Source organism: Equus przewalskii, chromosome X, assembly GCF_037783145.1.
Source record: "Equus przewalskii isolate Varuska chromosome X, EquPr2, whole genome shotgun sequence".
NCBI lineage: Eukaryota > Metazoa > Chordata > Mammalia > Perissodactyla > Equidae > Equus > Equus przewalskii.
Genome location: NC_091863.1, coordinates 29,169,228 through 29,185,360, shown reverse-complemented (window position 1 = coordinate 29,185,360; position 16,133 = coordinate 29,169,228). Strand labels below are relative to the sequence as shown.

The window sequence follows — 16,133 nt, the reverse complement described above, 5'->3', positions numbered from 1 at the left end:
TGACCTGTCTCAACTGTCTGTCATCACTCACTAACATTCATGTAGCCCTCACCTCAGTGGAGAGAGCTCACTGTACACAGAGGACTAAATACCTGTTGCCAGCAGGAATCAAGATAGATCCATGCTCTGATACACTGGCAAAGGTTTAGTGGACCACCAGAGTAGTCAAGACATGTAGCCGTCCCAGAATCCACCAGTAACATTGCTGGATGATCCAGGAGAGACAGCTATACTGGCCTAACAGTAGGTGGAGGAATTCTACAGAATGGTGGGTTCTTCTGGTCTTTTCATCCAGTAGACTTCCCTACTCAGATAACCATACAATTTCCAGCTGTTGGTGATTCAGAGATTTGCCAAGCCTATTCATGTGAGTTGTCCTGGACTCTCCCTCTAGACTCTCCACTTTCTCTCCTCCCACTTTCTCTCCATCCTACATTAAACTCTGGATTCAGAACTTTGGCTACCAGCCTACTCCGAGCTCTCCGGACTTGGATTTACATGTGGTCTCTCTCTCGGACCCTGGAAGTTACTCTTTGCCCAGATCTTCATCCCTCACAAAGTGTAAGTGACCTGTCTGGCACCATTCCCTGTCAACAGGTCATTTTGACTAATCCTTGCTTCTCAAATTAAGCAAAGATTGATTTATAAAATAATATGTATGAGTATTTATAAAATAATATATGTATGGTATTCACATGCATGAACTTTTGAGAATATGAAATGGTAGAGTATTTTGGGGATAAAATGTTGGCAATATTTATAAAAATTTACAACCTCTACTTACTTTCCACTTTAACCCAATTTCTACCTTGCTATCAGAAATATAGACTTTAGCCCAATAATTCATCTTCAAAATATTTAAGTTCTATAAGTCGTGGCAACAAATGGGAAACAAATTATGCATCAGTCAGAAGGAAATGGTTAAATTAATTATGGCACATAAATGCTATGGGAGTAGTTATAAAAGTAAAGTAGATCTATATGTGTTGTCGTGAAAAGATCTTGCAGTTCTAAGTGAGAAAGACAAATGGCAGAATAATATGTATATCACTACCCATTAAGTTTTAAAATCCTAATATATTTTTATAAAATATCTATGTATGAGAAAGCCTAGAATTAGCTTTAAAATAATATACTAGATTGTCAGTTGTGGCATTCTCTGAAAATGTGGCTGAATTATGAAGGAATACTGTAAAGGTGGAGATTGTGATTTGTCTGTGTTTTTGGAATTTTTGCCCCCAAAATATGAGCACTATTAGCTTTGTCACTAAAATATTTAAATAAGCCTAACAACAGAAATAGTAGCTATGTGAGTCAGATAATTTTCTGCCAGCTGATGGAACAGACAACACCCGACATCTGAATGGCTTAATGTAACAAAAGTTTATTTCTTATGTACATAGAATCTGATTAATTTGGCAGGGAATCTTTGTATCAGGTAATCCAGAGATCTAGGCTGCCTCCATCTTGTACTTCCTCATCCCAAAAAGGGTCCCCATGTTTGCTGCTGAATGGAAGAGAAAACATGGTGCCATACTTGCTCTCAAATGCCTTGGCCTGTAAGTGACCAACATTGTTGCTGCTCATATTTCAGTGGCAAGGGCTAGTCACGTGATCCTTTCTAACTACAAGCGAAATGTGCAATGTAGCTCTCCAACAAACCACGAAGGAGTGGAAGACAATTTGCAGATGAGCACTCGTAGTCTCTCTCATAAACTGTTACATAATAGGTGCTCAGTAGAGAGCAATCACTAGAATCTGTTGCATCAACAATCCTCTGCATTTCCTCGTAGAGTTTCTGAGGAGGCCAAATGTCCCTTGCAATTCTCCCACTTGTTGAGAACTTACTATGTAACAGGTGCTTTCCAATACAGGATCACATATATTTTTCAAAACAACCTTGTAAATCTCTGCGGGAAGGGTTTGCCATATTTCACTCAAAAGCGCTGTTCTTTGCTGTCCTTTTCAATAACCACTATGATCTCAATATACTGAGAATTTTCTCCTAACTTTTGGTGCATTGAAAAATTTTAACTTATGATTCTCTGCTATCTACTACCTTACTGAAAATGCCTGCACATATGCACAAATCCAATTATGCATATTGAAAACCAAGATTCTATCTACCTATCTATTGATTGATTGATTGATTGATCGATCGATCGATCTATTATCCAAAGGTTGTATTAAGGAATCACGTTCTACCACCTAGAAGGAGTCTAGAGTTTACAGGAACTGAGGCACTGTAGATCTTTGCTTACTTAGTTATTTCAATGGTCTGTCCTCATCTGTCATTTATAGGAGAGACTTTGGTTTTGAATCACCAAGTGAGTTCACTCATAGGTTTGTGTCCAGTAGCCTCCTCAATCCCCTTACCCCCTCAGCCTCATCTTGCCCTACATCCAAATTTAATTTAAAATTAACTCACTTTGAAGAAATTAGAGGTTTTTTCTTATTCTCAAATAAGAAATCCCATTAAAATTCTACTGCAAATATCAAAATCCCATCCCTTGAGGATGTAGCACCAAAACTGGTAGATTCTTTGCTACAACAAACTATACTCACCAGATCCTTTGGAAGTCATTTTGAGAACATGATGAAGATACCTAGTGCTGATGACTGGCTCTGAATTTCACTGTCAAAATGACCTTTTTCATGGAACAAGATACTGCTGTCAGAGGGGCTCCATAGTGAGGGATGGGACTTCCAGGGAGTTGGAATACTCTAAGTCAGGGGAGGGGCAGGTGATTCTGGGCTATTCCACTGGGAGTAGGGTGCAGGCTTCAGGGAGAGTGCAGTGAAGAGCTGGTCAGCAGGTTCAGGTTCCAATTTGGACAAGAGGGCACACCGGAGAACACCCAGGAGGAAAGTGTTGTAATGCACACGCAGGGGAGGAAAATAATTTTCCCTCTACCCTTCTAGGTCCTTCACTGAGACTCCTCCCTCCGTAATAAAAGGGCAGATTAACAGGAGAAAACCAAATTTAATTACATAAATAAGTACTTACAGGAGCCTCACAAAAATATGATACTCAAAGAAGTAACCAAAGCACGAAGTTTTTATACCTTTTAGACAAAGAAACAATAAATTTGTGAACAGTTGACAAGGCAAAGGGGTTTGGGTTTGGGGTAGTAAATGGTTAAGAAGTAACAAGTTCATTTATATACAGCCTTCTCTGCTCTAAATTCCCTGTCTCTGGTGATAAGGGTGCCTTCCACCCTCCTGGTACAGGGAGGGCCCCTTTCACATGGGAGATTTACCTTATGTTTGCAGGGGGATAAAGGAGGGTCATAGTGTCCCTCCCACACTAGCTGTTTCTGAGGTACCTTTAATTAAAATAGCCAGTATGCCAACGTGGCATATTCTGAGGTGACATATTATAAATTCACACACAAAAACCTGAAGCTGGACAAAATGCCAGCTCCTAGGCAAAGTCAGCTCTCAAGGAACCCTGAGGTTAAGGGGAGCAGGACCCTAGGTAAATGAAACCCACAGCCAACCCTCAAATTGTATTTGATTATCATTTTCACCTTTCTTCTTTTTATGTGCTTTTAGTACTTTGGATTCGAGGTCCTTTTTATCCCAAGAGGCATTATGGAGGAGTGAAAAGAGAGATGAATCAAAAGACAGAAGATGGACCTCAGGCTACAGGAGTGCAACAGAGTGGGCCTTTGAAGACTTCAGACCAGAAGTCTAGCCTCGGTACTGTCACATACCAGACCTATGAACTCCGGCACATTCTCAAACTTCTGAAATCTTAGGCTTTTCATTTGAGGAGTCTGATCATCCCTGTCATGATGGACTATCGGAAACAGTAAAATGTACATAAAGCACCTGGCACAGTGCCTGGCATACCTTAGGTCTTTAATGAATGGCACTTATTAGTGCTGTTATTTTGACCACCAATTCTACTGCTGTCACCTATGTGATTTTCAAAACTCCAGTATGTCTCAGAGAACATGAAGTGCTGTAGGACATGGAATATGAGATCAACCAAAAGGCTGCTTAGCAAGTACACCTCAGAAGACAGATCCGCTCAGAGGTGGTGTTCTTCAATAATTGGGGAGGAAGTTTCTTCTCCAGCTAGCTGCAACTCGAAATTCCTAGAGTCTGTGACAAGGACCAGTTTCTCACCTTGCTAGCCTCTGTTCCATTGGAACCACTCCTATTTTCATTAATCTCACCCCCATCAAAAATATGAACATTTCTTAGACTATGCCAAATTATACTAAAATAACCCATTTAAAATTTCCCTTGAATGGAGTAGTCTCTGGCTCTCCCAGCCAAAGGCAACAAGGTCAACCTAGTGGTTTCTGGGTATCTCACCTCAAGAAAGTATCACTGTTACCGCTCAAAAATTCTTTGAAGACAATGTGCATGAAAGACTTAGTTTGTGAATTATGTTCAGTGGCACAGGGACAAGACCACAGAACAACTTCCATTCCTGCATGGTGCAGATTTCTCTCTTTTTAAACCATGATCCCAAAGTAACTGTGAAGAATAGTTTTCCACTCCAGCTTATTGAGTCTCAACTTTCAGACACACTGTCTGAAGGTCTCATACCTGATCACGACCCTCTCAGCCTCATCTTGTCCTACATCCATATGTAACTTAAAATTAACTATCATGGAAGGAATTCTAGCTTCCTCAAACTCCAAATTTCCTTGCCACAGGGTATGTACACTTGACATTCTCTTACGGAACCCCTCCACTCACCTGCTAATGCCTTCTTTCACTAGCCCTTTAGATGTTAGAAGATATCCCACTGTCATTGTTATAGGACTGCCTATCCTGTAAGTAAAAATTATAAGAGCAGTTCCTAGGTCTTGTTTATCCTGGAATCTCCAGGATTAATGTGGTGATTTACAAAGAGCAAATGTTCATTGAAGGTTGGGGAATAAAAGAAACAGTGAGCATGGGCTCTAATTTATTGCAATTTATTTCTTATACATTGATAAACAAGCAAAGCAAGTTCATGCATATATAACTTAATTTTATAAAACAAAAAATAGAAGGTATAAGAGCACAATAAATGGCCAAGCTTTCAATGTTCTCCATTTCCAGAACCCAACTATCTTAAAGCTGATTTATTTCACCTTTCCAGTAAAAGCCTATAGATTTACCATGTTATCTTACTGCAGATGACAAAACAAGACAGATGGTGTCACAATTTGTTTTCCAAAATAACAAAGCTCTTACTGTTAAACCTCATTGTAGCATTAAGTGTCTGACCAGTATCATTCATAAACTTGGAGATTTTGAAGCTAATCAAATCTATATTAAAACAAACAACGTTTGAGTAGTACATATGTCAAAAAATGAAAGAACAGCTTTTCAAGTTACACATGTAATATAGGAACACATAGGCATATACACTGTGCTCCTTTCAACCCCACCTCAGAACTAACTTCTAAATTCTAGCAACACTAACTGCCTCTTCAAACACAAAGTGTTTGAAGAACCTGCCTCAGGCTTCAGTAGGGGCAGGAGAAACGGCCAGACCCGGCCCCAGAACGGGCAGTGGCCAGGGAAGTAGAGACAGCCCTGCCTGCAATTCTGGCTTGGGCTCTCTCTTTCTCATCTTGCAAAGCCTCCTCATACTGAGATGGGAAAGAACTTGGGTCAGTCGCATGAACCTTGGCTATAAACTCGAGGACCTGCATCTTGGTGGTTTCGGCATGGGCTCTCGGGCCCCACAGGAATTCAAATTGCACAGGATCACTGTTGGCCACCTGTCGGTACTCCAGGTATTCTTCCTTCACGAAATCTTTGGTGATGAGCTGCTTGGGCTCCCCGAAGATGAAGTGCTTCCTGCCAGAATAGATGCCCATCACATTCAGAACTTCCCAGACTTCCTCTTCGGTGGCACGGTTGCCCTTCATGAAGATCACACCCAGGATAAGGATGAGGATGCCGGTCTTGGGGACGCCCTGTTCACCATGCTGCATGCCATCATAGGTGAGGCCCAATTTGATGAGGAGGCCATAGCAGTGGTTGGTGGGATCCACTTCCTTCACATCAAGGCCAAAGATCATCTCGATGTGCTCAGAGGCTTTCAGAAGGATCTCAGGCAAGCGGTCTTCATATTCTTGGGTGACAATCTTCAACATATCTTCCTTGGTTACTGGCTCTTTCATTTGATACTTGAGCAGCAAGAAATTCACCAACGAAGCCACTTTCTCTGCTGGAGCATCTCTGGGCACATTCTTGGGATCTGGGATAGCCTGGAAAGTGCTATCCTTCTCTTCCTGGCTACTAGAGCCCTCATCTGATTTGCTTGATGAGGCGGCTGCGATGGCAATGGAAGATGAGCAGGAACTCTGAGAACCCTCAGGAAAGCTGGGCAGACCAGCAACAGGAAGCTCCTTCGAATGGCCAGGCATTAGAGGACGGGAGCAGAGACAGATCTCCTCTAGAGCCCTGGAGATCTCAGCTACCTCCAGGTCCTGGGTCGTACCTTGGACCTGAAGGCGTTGATCATGTGAGCATCGTGGATTCTTCTGACGCTGAGACATGACGACTCTTGTCGGTGGCAGAAGGCAGGAGTGTGGACAGGAGGGTGGGCAATGGGGAATCACCACCTAAGGGCAAGAAGGCAGATGTGAGTCACCTCAGTGGGTAGGCTCCACAGTGCTGGCTCTGATATAAGCCACCTCCAGTGGGCTTCTTCTGCCAACAGTGACATACAGCTTTAGGGGTCTCCTGACCTCCCGGTTGCTGTGTCCCCCAAGAATATGGAGTAGGAAGTCTGAATACACAACAAGGTGCAGCCAGCCAACCAAGGCTGAGAATTCTCAGGGTTCCTACTAGGCAGGTGTGGTTGGGCTCTGTAGACCCATTTCTGATCTGAGGAGGGTGGTCTCATCAGTCCTAACTCAGGTTTCGTACCTTAGTATTCGATAGGGCCTGGGTCACCTCCCCTATGCTAATATGAGGCTGTGCCTCTAAATTCTAAAGTCACATCTCTTAAGACAACTGAGTTGGAAGTGTGGAGGTGTCTCCTCCAGGAATCCAACTTGGGGTTTCCCAGGGCTGACACCAGGAGCTACATTCTGTGGACATTATCTGTACTGGTGTTGGTGGTCCCCTGCTTCTCACTCAGTTGTTTTCCCTTGAATCCAGGAAAGTCCTGGGATCTCTCCTTTCACTGCCCCCTCAGACCAAAGCCTCCACCTCCCGAGATCTGGAGGAGCTAAAGAAGGGTCATGTCCACCTGACTGCCTTGCCCCCAGCCTCTCAGGGATCACAGCAGTTCGGGGCTGAACTTGTTGTGATCCCCACTCTCCTGGGGTTGGTGGTCGTCAGTATTCACTCAGCATCCCTGCCTTGGCTACTGGTGGGGCTTCAGGCTTGATAATATTCAACTGATGCTCATCCTCCTGCACGGAAGAATGTCTTATCTTCCCAAGACACCCCAGGAGGAACTGAGGAAGGACGCTGTCCGTCCACCTCTACTGGGCCTTCCCTGGCTAGCAGCAGGAGCTCGACACTCTGGAGCTGTCTCTGTCCTGGGGTGGGTGGACCCCTCGGACCTCACTCAGAATTCTTTCCATAACTGTTTACAAGCCCTGGAATCCTAATTTGCTGACCTCCTGTGATGTATGCATATAGACTACGGACCTCACCTGCCTGAAATGGCCAGGAAGGAAGAGAGTAGACAGCTTGTCAAGGGATCCTTGCCCAGGTTCACTGAGGCTATTTGATCACCTCATGTTCTGGGATGAATCCCTTTCAGGCCCTACTCTGTGTCTCCACATAGACTCCTGCACTGCCTCATCACCCTCGTCAATGCTAATGGGAACCTGCCCCCTTCAGACCAAGACTGCCACTTCCAGAGGACTCCAGGGTGTGAAGTGTTAGGACTTCTGACCACGCTCGTCTAGGACCTCCCAGAGAATGACTACAGTGCAGGGCAGGTGTCCTGGGATGCCATCTATACTGGAGTGGATGGTGAGCTCTTTGCTCAATCAAGGTCTACCCCTGGGATCTTGACAGTGTATGAGACTCATCCCCCCTGCTGACCTCCCCTTTTCTAATTCCCTGACGTCACTCCCTCAAACCAAGGCCCTCACCTCCCCAAAACCAAAACGATGACACGTAGTCGTCTGATATGTGGTCACCCCTCCCAGGGTGGACCAAAGGGGCACGGAGGAGCTTCCTCGTGACCCTCTGTTCTGGAGTACGTGGTCCAGATGGTCTCGTCTTGGGGTCCTCACCTTGAATCCTGGCCTGGCCTGGGACTTACCCTTCTGACCTGAGTTTGTCCACTCACAATAAGGCCTCAGTTCCCAGGGAACACCACGGAGGAGTGATCGGGGGGCTCGTCTCGCTATCACTGCTCGCCATCTCCCAAGGCTTCCCTGTGACCCGAGGGACCACACTTTCATGCAGTGAGTTTGCCCTTCAGACACAAGTCGATGACACCCGCCAGGGCCTGGGACTGCTGCTGACTTAGCCTAGTCTACGCAGAACAAATCCTTTACTTTCCCGAGTCCAAGAGGAGGAAAGGAGAGGTGGCCTCTGCCTGCCACCCCTTGCCTGGCCCTCTCAGGCCTGACAACAGGGGAAGGGCTCTGGGGAGCCCCGTCTGCCATCAATTCGTCAGTCTACAATCCTCGCCTGAGCCCCTCACATTGGATAGTGGCTGGTCACGTGCCCTCTGACGTCTGTTCCCTGAGGCCCAAGCTCCAGTCAAGGCCCCATCTCTCTGAGACACCCAGAAAGGAAGTGCGGAGACACCTCACGCCCAGGACATCCAGCTGACAAAGGGCTACACACGGTGCCATCCCCTCCGCCCTGGGGCGGGCGGAACCCTCAGAACGCACTCGGGGTTCCCAGTGGCACTCCCGCAGGGCCCCAGGCCCCTTCCTTTGCTGACGCGGCCCTGCCCACCTCAGACTGAGGCCGCACCTCCCGCAGACCCCGGAAGCCCAAGTCAGTCAGCAGCACTTCCGGCCGCCCCTGCCCGGGGCCTCCCAGGGCTGAGGGACGCGCCGAGGCTCGGGGAGCCGGTCCCTAGTGGGCTGGGGTGTGGGGTCCCCTCAGCACTCACTCAGGGGCCTTTTCTCGACCACCTGCAGGTCAGAGCCTCAGCCCTGCGCGGAGAGGCCCGCACCTCAACAAACCGCCCAAGAGCGAGCGCGTGGTCCGGCTGCCTGAGGGCACTGCCGGGGCCTCCCAGGACCGGGTTGGGGCTCTGCTCTAGCGCGCCCCTCTTTCCCGTGCTGGGTGGTCTCCCCTGGCCTCACTCAGAGGCTCACCTGACACCTGCAGCCGATGCGACTCCTCGGTCCGGGGACTGGAGTCCGCGCGCCTCAGCTCGAGCCCCTCACAGCCGGCTCAGCCTGGAGGAGGAAGTCCGGGGGCGGGACTTCCGGTTTGCTCTGCCTGGGGTCTCCCGGGCTGACAGCAGGGGGGGGCGGGGCGGGGCGGGGCGGGGCGGGGCGGGGCGGGGTGCGCCCGGCTCAGCTTCATCGCGGAGGTTGCTGCTGACTCTGGCTGGCAGTCTTCACTTTGGCGTCTGCCCCCTGCTGGAATCCTGTGTGTTGAGCGGAGCTCAGGCCTCTTATGCCAAGGTCCGCATGTCCCTGAAACCTTGAGGAGTATCTGAGGAGATGGCTCAGCCAGAGAGCCCTGCCTGCCTGGGGCAACTGAGGGCTGAAAGCGGGCTCTGGACCCGTCTCTGCGTGACCTCCCTTTATTCTTTGGTGTCGGTCTTCTCAGCCCTATTCATGGGCGTTCCTTTCTCTCCTTTTGTTTTTTTTTTTTTTTTAAATTTCACCCAACTGTTGTTTCATGTTTTTATTATTTTATTTTATTTTTAAATTCTTTTATAATATAATTTTTAAAATTTTTATTTTAAGATTATTTTCTTGTATTTTTAAAATTTTTATTTTTTATTGCAGTAACATTGGATTATAACATTACATAGCTTTCAGATGTACATCGTAATATGTTTCACTTTCTGTGTAGCTTGTATGATGTTCATCACTCAAAAACTAATTATAATCCAACACCACTCATGTGGGCCTAATCCCCCCTTTTGCCCTCCCGCCTCCCTCTTCCCCGGTTGTAACCACCTATCGAATCTCTATGCTATGTGTTTGTTTGTCGTTGTTTTTATCTCCTACTTATGAGTGAGATCAAACGGTATTTGACTCTCTCCCTCTGACTTATTTCACCTGGCCTAATACCCTCAAGGTCCATCCATGTTGTCACAAATGGCTGGATTTCATCTTTTCTTATGGCTGAGTAGTATACCAGTATGTATATATACAACATCTTCTTTAACTATTCGTCCCTTGATGGGCACCTCTGTTGCTTCCAAGTCTTGGCTATTCTGAACAATGCTGCAATGACCAAAAGGGAGCATGTATCTTTGTGCATTTGTGCTTTCAAGTTCTTTGGATAAATACACAGCAGTGGGATAGCTGGATCATATGGTAGATCTATTCTTAATTTTCTGAGGAATCTCCATACTGCTTTCCATGGTGGCTCCACCAGTCTGCCCTCCCGCCAGCAGTGTATGAGGGTTCCCTTCTCTCCACGTCCTCTCCAACACTTGTTTCCTGTCTTGTTAATTATAGCCATTCTGATTGGAGTGAGACGATATCTCATTGTAGTTTTGATTTGCATTTCCCTGATAGCTAATGATGTTGAGCATCTTTTCATGTGCCTGTTGGCCATCTGTATATCTTCTTTGGAGAAATCTCTGTTCAGATCTTTTGCCCGTTTTTGAATTGGGTTGTTTGTTTTGTTGTTGTTGAGCTGTATGAGTTCTTTGTATATTTTGGATATTAACCCCTTATCTGATATATGGTTTGCAAATACCTTCTCCCAATTGTTAGGTGGTCTTTTCATTTTGTTGATGGTTTCCTTTGCTGTGCAGAAGCTTTTTAGTTTGATGTAGTCCCATTTATTCATTTTTATTTAGTTTCCCTTGCCTGGTCAGACATGGTACTTGAAAAAATGTCGCTAAGACTGACGTCAAAGTACGTACTGCCTATGTTTTCTTCTAGAAGTTTCCTGATTTCGGGTCTTACATTCAAGTCTTTAATCTTTTTGAGTTTATTTTTGTGCAGGGTGTAAGATAGTGGTCTACTTTCATTCTTTTGCATGTGGCTGTCCAGTTTTCCCAACACCATATATTGAAGAGACTCTCCTTTCTCCATTGTATGCTCTTGGCTCCCTTGTCGAATTTTAGCTGTCCATAAATGTGTGGGTTTATTTCTGGGCTCTCACTTCTGTTCCATTGATCTGTGTGTCTGTTTTTGTGCCAGTACCACGCTGTTTTGGTTACTATAGCTTTGTAGTGTATTTTGAAATTAGGAAGTGGGATACCTCCAGCTTTGTTCTTTTTCCTCAGGAATCCTTTGGCTATTCAGGGTCCTTTGTTGTTCCATATAAATTTTAGGATTCTTTGTTCTATTTCTGTGAAAAATGTTGTTGGAACTTTGATAGGGATTGCATTGAATCTGTAGATTGCTTTGTGAAGTATGGACATTTTACCTATGTTAATTCTTCCAATCCAAGAGCACAGAATAGTTTTCCAATTCTTAGTGTCTTCAATTTCTTTCAACAATGTTTTATAGTTTTCAGTGTACAGATCTTTCACCTCTTTGGTTAAGTTTATTCCTAGGTATTTTATTCTTTGTCTTGCAATTGTAAATGGGATTGCATGCTTAATTTCTCTTTCTGCTACTTCATTGTTAGTGTATAGAAACAGAGCTGATTTTTGTATGTTGATTTTGTATCCTGAGACTTGACTGTATTCACTTATTATTTCTAAAATTCTTTAGTGGATTCTTTAGGGTTTTCTAGATATAAAATCATGTCGTCTGCAAAGAGTGACAGTTTCACTTCTTCTTCTTCTTCTTTTCCAATTTGGATCCCTTTTCTTTCTTTTTCTTTCCTGGTTGCTCTGGCTAGGGCTTCCAATACTATGTTAAATAAGTGGGCCTCCTCGTCTGGTTCCTATTCTTAGATGGATATCTTTCTGTTTTTCTCCATTGAGAATGATATTTGCTGTGGGTTTGTCATATATGGGCTTTATTAATTTGAGGTACTTTCATTCTATACCCATTTAATTTAGAGTTTTTATCATAAATGGATGCTATATCTTGCCAAAGGCTTTCTCTGCATCTTTGAGATGATCATGTGATTTTTATTCTTCATTTTGTTAATGTGGTATATAACCTTGATAGATTTGTGGATGTTGAACCATCCCTGCATCCCTGGAATGAAACCCACTTGATCATGATGTATGATCTTTTTAATGTATTGTTGTATTCGATTTGCTAGTATTTTGTTGAGGATTTTTGCATCGATGTTCATCAGTGATATTGGCCTGTAACTTTCTTTTTTTGTGTTGTCCATGTCTGATTTTGGTGTCAGGATAGTGTTGGCTTTGTAGAATGAGTTAGGAAGGCTCTCCTTCTCTTAAATTTTTTGGAGAGTTTGAGAATGATAGGTGTTAAGTCTTCTTTGAATGTTTGGTAGAATTCACCAGGGAAGCTATCTGATCCTGGACGTTTATTTTTGGGGAGGTTTTTGATTGCTGTTTTGATCTCCTTACTGGTGATTTCTCTATTCAAATCCTCTACTTCTTTTTGGTACAGTTTTAGAAGGTTGTATGTGTCTAAGAATTTATCCATTTCTTCTAGATTATCCAATTTGTTGGTGTATAGCTTTTCATAGTATTCTCTTATTATCTTTTGTATTTCTGAGGTATCCGTTGTAAGTTCTCCTTTTTCACTTCTGATTTTATTTATTTGAGCCTTCTCTCTTTTTCCCTTGGTGGGTCAAGCTAAGGGTTTGTCAATTTTGTTTATCTTTTCAAAGAACCAGCTCTTGGTTCCATTAATGTTTTCTATTGTTTTTTAGCCTCTATTTTATTTATTTCTGCTCTGATTTTTATTATTTCTTTCCTTCTGCTGATTTGGGTTTTGTGTGTTCTTCTTTTTCTAGTTCTTTATATGCACTGTTAGATTGTTTATTTGGGGTTTTTATTCTTTGTTGATGTAGGCCAGAATTGCTATAAACTTCCCTCTTTGAACCGCTTTTGCTGTATCCCATAGATTTTGCCATGTCATATTTTCATTTTCATTTGTCTCCAGGAATGTTTTGACTTCTCCTTTGATTTCTTCATTGACCCAATCATTGTTCAGTAGCATCTTGTTTAATCTCCACATTTTTGTGGCTTTCTGATTTTCTTCCTGTAGCTGATTTCTAGTTTCATACCTTTGTGGTCAGAAAAGATGCATGGTATTATTTCAATCTTTTTAATTTATTGAGACTTATTTTGTGGCCTACTATGTGATCAATCCTGGAGAATGTTTCATGTGCATTTGAAAAAAATGTGTATTCTGTGGTTCTTGGGCGGAATGTTCTATTTATCTACTAAGTCCATCTGGTCAAAAGTGTCATTTAAGGCCAGCGTTTCTTTATTGATCTTCTGTTTGGATGCTCTATCCGTTGGTGTAAGTGGAGTGTTAAAGTCCTCTGCTATTCTTCTGTTACTATCTACTTCTCCTTTTATGTCTGTTAATAATTGCTTTCTATATGTAGGTGCTCCTATGTTGGGTGCATAGAAATTTACAAGTGTTATATCTTCTTGTAGGATTGTTCCCTTTATCATTATGTAGTGCCCTTCTTTATCTCTTGTTATAGTTTTTCTTTTAAAGTCTATTTTGTCTCATATAAGTATTGCTGCCCTGCTTTCTTTTCTTTGCCATTTGCGTGGAGTATCTTTTTCCATCCCTTCACTTTTAGTTTGTGAGTGTCTCTAGGTCTGAAGTGTTTCTCTCTCTTTTTTTTTTTTTTTTTGGAGGAAGATTAGCCCTCAGCTAACTACTGCCAGTCCTCCTCTTTTTGCTGAGGAAGCCTGGCTCTGAGCTAACATCCGTGCCCATCTTCCTCTAGTTTATACGTGGGACGCCTACCACAGCATGGCTGTCAAGCAGTGCCATGTCCGCACCCGGGATCCGAACCAGCGAACCCCGGGCCGCCGAGAAGCGGAACGTGCGCACTTAACCGCTGCGCCACCGGGCCGGCCCCAGTCCATTGACTTTTAAAGTAGCTATTGATAAATACGTATTTATTGCCATTTTGTTACTTTTTTTTTCTGAGTGTTTGAGTAGTTGTTCTCTGTCCCTTTCTTTTTCTCTTCTCTTCCCTTGTGATCTGATGGTTTTCTTTAGTAATATGTTTGATTTCTTTCATCTTACTTATTTTCCTACTTATTATAGATTTCTGGTTTATGATTACCATGAAGTTCCTATACAATATTCTATCTATATAGCAGTCTATATTGAGCTGATAGACTCTTTAGCTTGACCTCTTTCTAAAAGCTCTATTTTTTATTCCCCTCCTCCTACATTTTACGTGTTTGAAATCATATCTAATCTCTTGCTTTGTGTGCATCTATCCATTACCCTCTTATCGTTGAAATAGGTAATTTTAGTACTTTTGTCTTTTAAGCTTCATATTATCTTCATAGGTGATTAATCTGCTACTTTTACTATATTTTTACCTTTAACAGTCATTTTATTGCCCGGATTTTTGGGGGTTTTTCTGATAATTTTTTATCCCTATATGTGGTAATCGCTTTCCTGCTTAAGCAAGTCCCTCCAGCATTTCTTGTAGATCTGGTTTCTTGGTGATAAACTCCTTTGATTTCTGCTTGTCTTTGAAGCTTTTAATCTCTTCTTCCATTCTGAATGACAACCTTACTGGATAGAGTATTTTTGGCTGTAGATTTTTTTCCTTTCAGCACTTTAAATATGTTATGCCATTCTATGCATGCCTGTAGGGTTTTGGCTGAGAAATCCACAGATAGCCTTATGGGATTTCCTTTGTATGTCACTTGTGGCTTTTCTCTTGCCACTTTTAGGATTCTCTCTTTATCTTTAATTTTGGACATTTTAATTGTAATGTGTCTTGGTGTGGGCCTCTTTGGCCTTATCTTGCTTGGAGCTCTCTGTGCTTCCTGTACTTGGATGTCTGTTTCCTTCCTTAGGTTAGGAAAATTTTCAGCTATTATTCTTCAAATAGATTTTCTGCCCCTTGGTCTCTCTCTTCTTCTGGAACACTTATAATATGAATATTAGTGTGCTTGATATTGTCCCAGAATTCCCTTAGACTGTTCTCATTCTGTCTAATTCTTTTTTCTTTTATCTGTTCAGCTTGAGTGATTTCCTCTTGTCTTTCATCCAGCTCACTGATCCGTTCTTCTGTATCATCTACTCTGCTATTGAGTCCCTCTAGTGAATTTTTCATTTCCAGTATTGTATTCTTCATTTCTGATTGGTTCTTTTTTATATTTTCCAATTCTTTATTGACGATCTCACTGTGTTCATCCAGTCTTCTCCCAATATCTGTGACCATCCCTATGAGTTTTTGTTTGAACTCTTTGTCAGGTAGGTTGCTTATTTTTGTTTCATTTAGTCCTTTTTCTGGGGTTTTGTCCTGTTCCCTTGCTTGGAATGTATTCCTCTGTCTACTCATTATGCCTCTTTCTCTGTGCTTGTATCTCTGTATTAGATGAGTCAGTTATGTCTCCTGATCTTGGAGAGTTGGCCTTCTGTAAGAGATGCCTTTTGAGGCCCAGCAGTGTGCTTCCCTCTTGTCACCAGTCCAAATGATCCAGGAGTGACCCCTTCATGAGCTACTTGTGTCCTTCTGCCGTAGTTGGGTTGCTCCCACTGCAGGTACACAGGGAGTCTAGTCTTTCCCTCTGTGGCCAGCTGTTTATAATTCTGGTTTGTGGAACCTCAGCACTGTTGGCTACAAGGGCTGACAGCACAATCCTGTTGCAGTTTTCCTGTTAATAGGGTAGGTACCCAGTGTAGCTGGTTGCCAGGCTCAGGGTCTTACAGTTGCTATAGGCTTCAGGCCTACAGGGCTGTTGTCAGTTCTCTTAGGAGTGCAGCTGAGTCAGGCTGGCCCTAAGCATGGAGTACTCAATCGTTTCAGGCTTTGGAAGATGGGGCTGATCCTTTTTAAGGCTGTTTGTGAGGCACAGGTCTTCTGCCACTGATAAACCCCGACCCCCACAGGCCCACACACACTGTCAACACAGCCCTGGTCCAGGCACACATCCCAGCCCCCTGGAATGTACCCCAATGCCACACTGC

The 16,133-nt window shown here is 43.6% G+C and overlaps 1 protein-coding gene across 1 annotated transcript; it reads right to left on the bottom strand.

The window, feature by feature from the left end:
• Positions 1 to 4,921: 4,921 nt before the first annotated feature.
• LOC139081204 (melanoma-associated antigen B16-like) lies at positions 4,922 to 9,385 on the bottom strand. The gene is made up of 2 exons (XM_070606702.1): positions 9,261 to 9,385; positions 4,922 to 6,581 (listed from the first exon to the last, which is right to left on the bottom strand). Exon 2 carries the CDS (start codon positions 6,513 to 6,515, stop codon positions 5,475 to 5,477), a length of 1,041 nt encoding a protein of 346 aa, XP_070462803.1. The 5' UTR covers positions 6,516 to 6,581; positions 9,261 to 9,385; the 3' UTR covers positions 4,922 to 5,474.
• Positions 9,386 to 16,133: the final 6,748 nt, after the last annotated feature.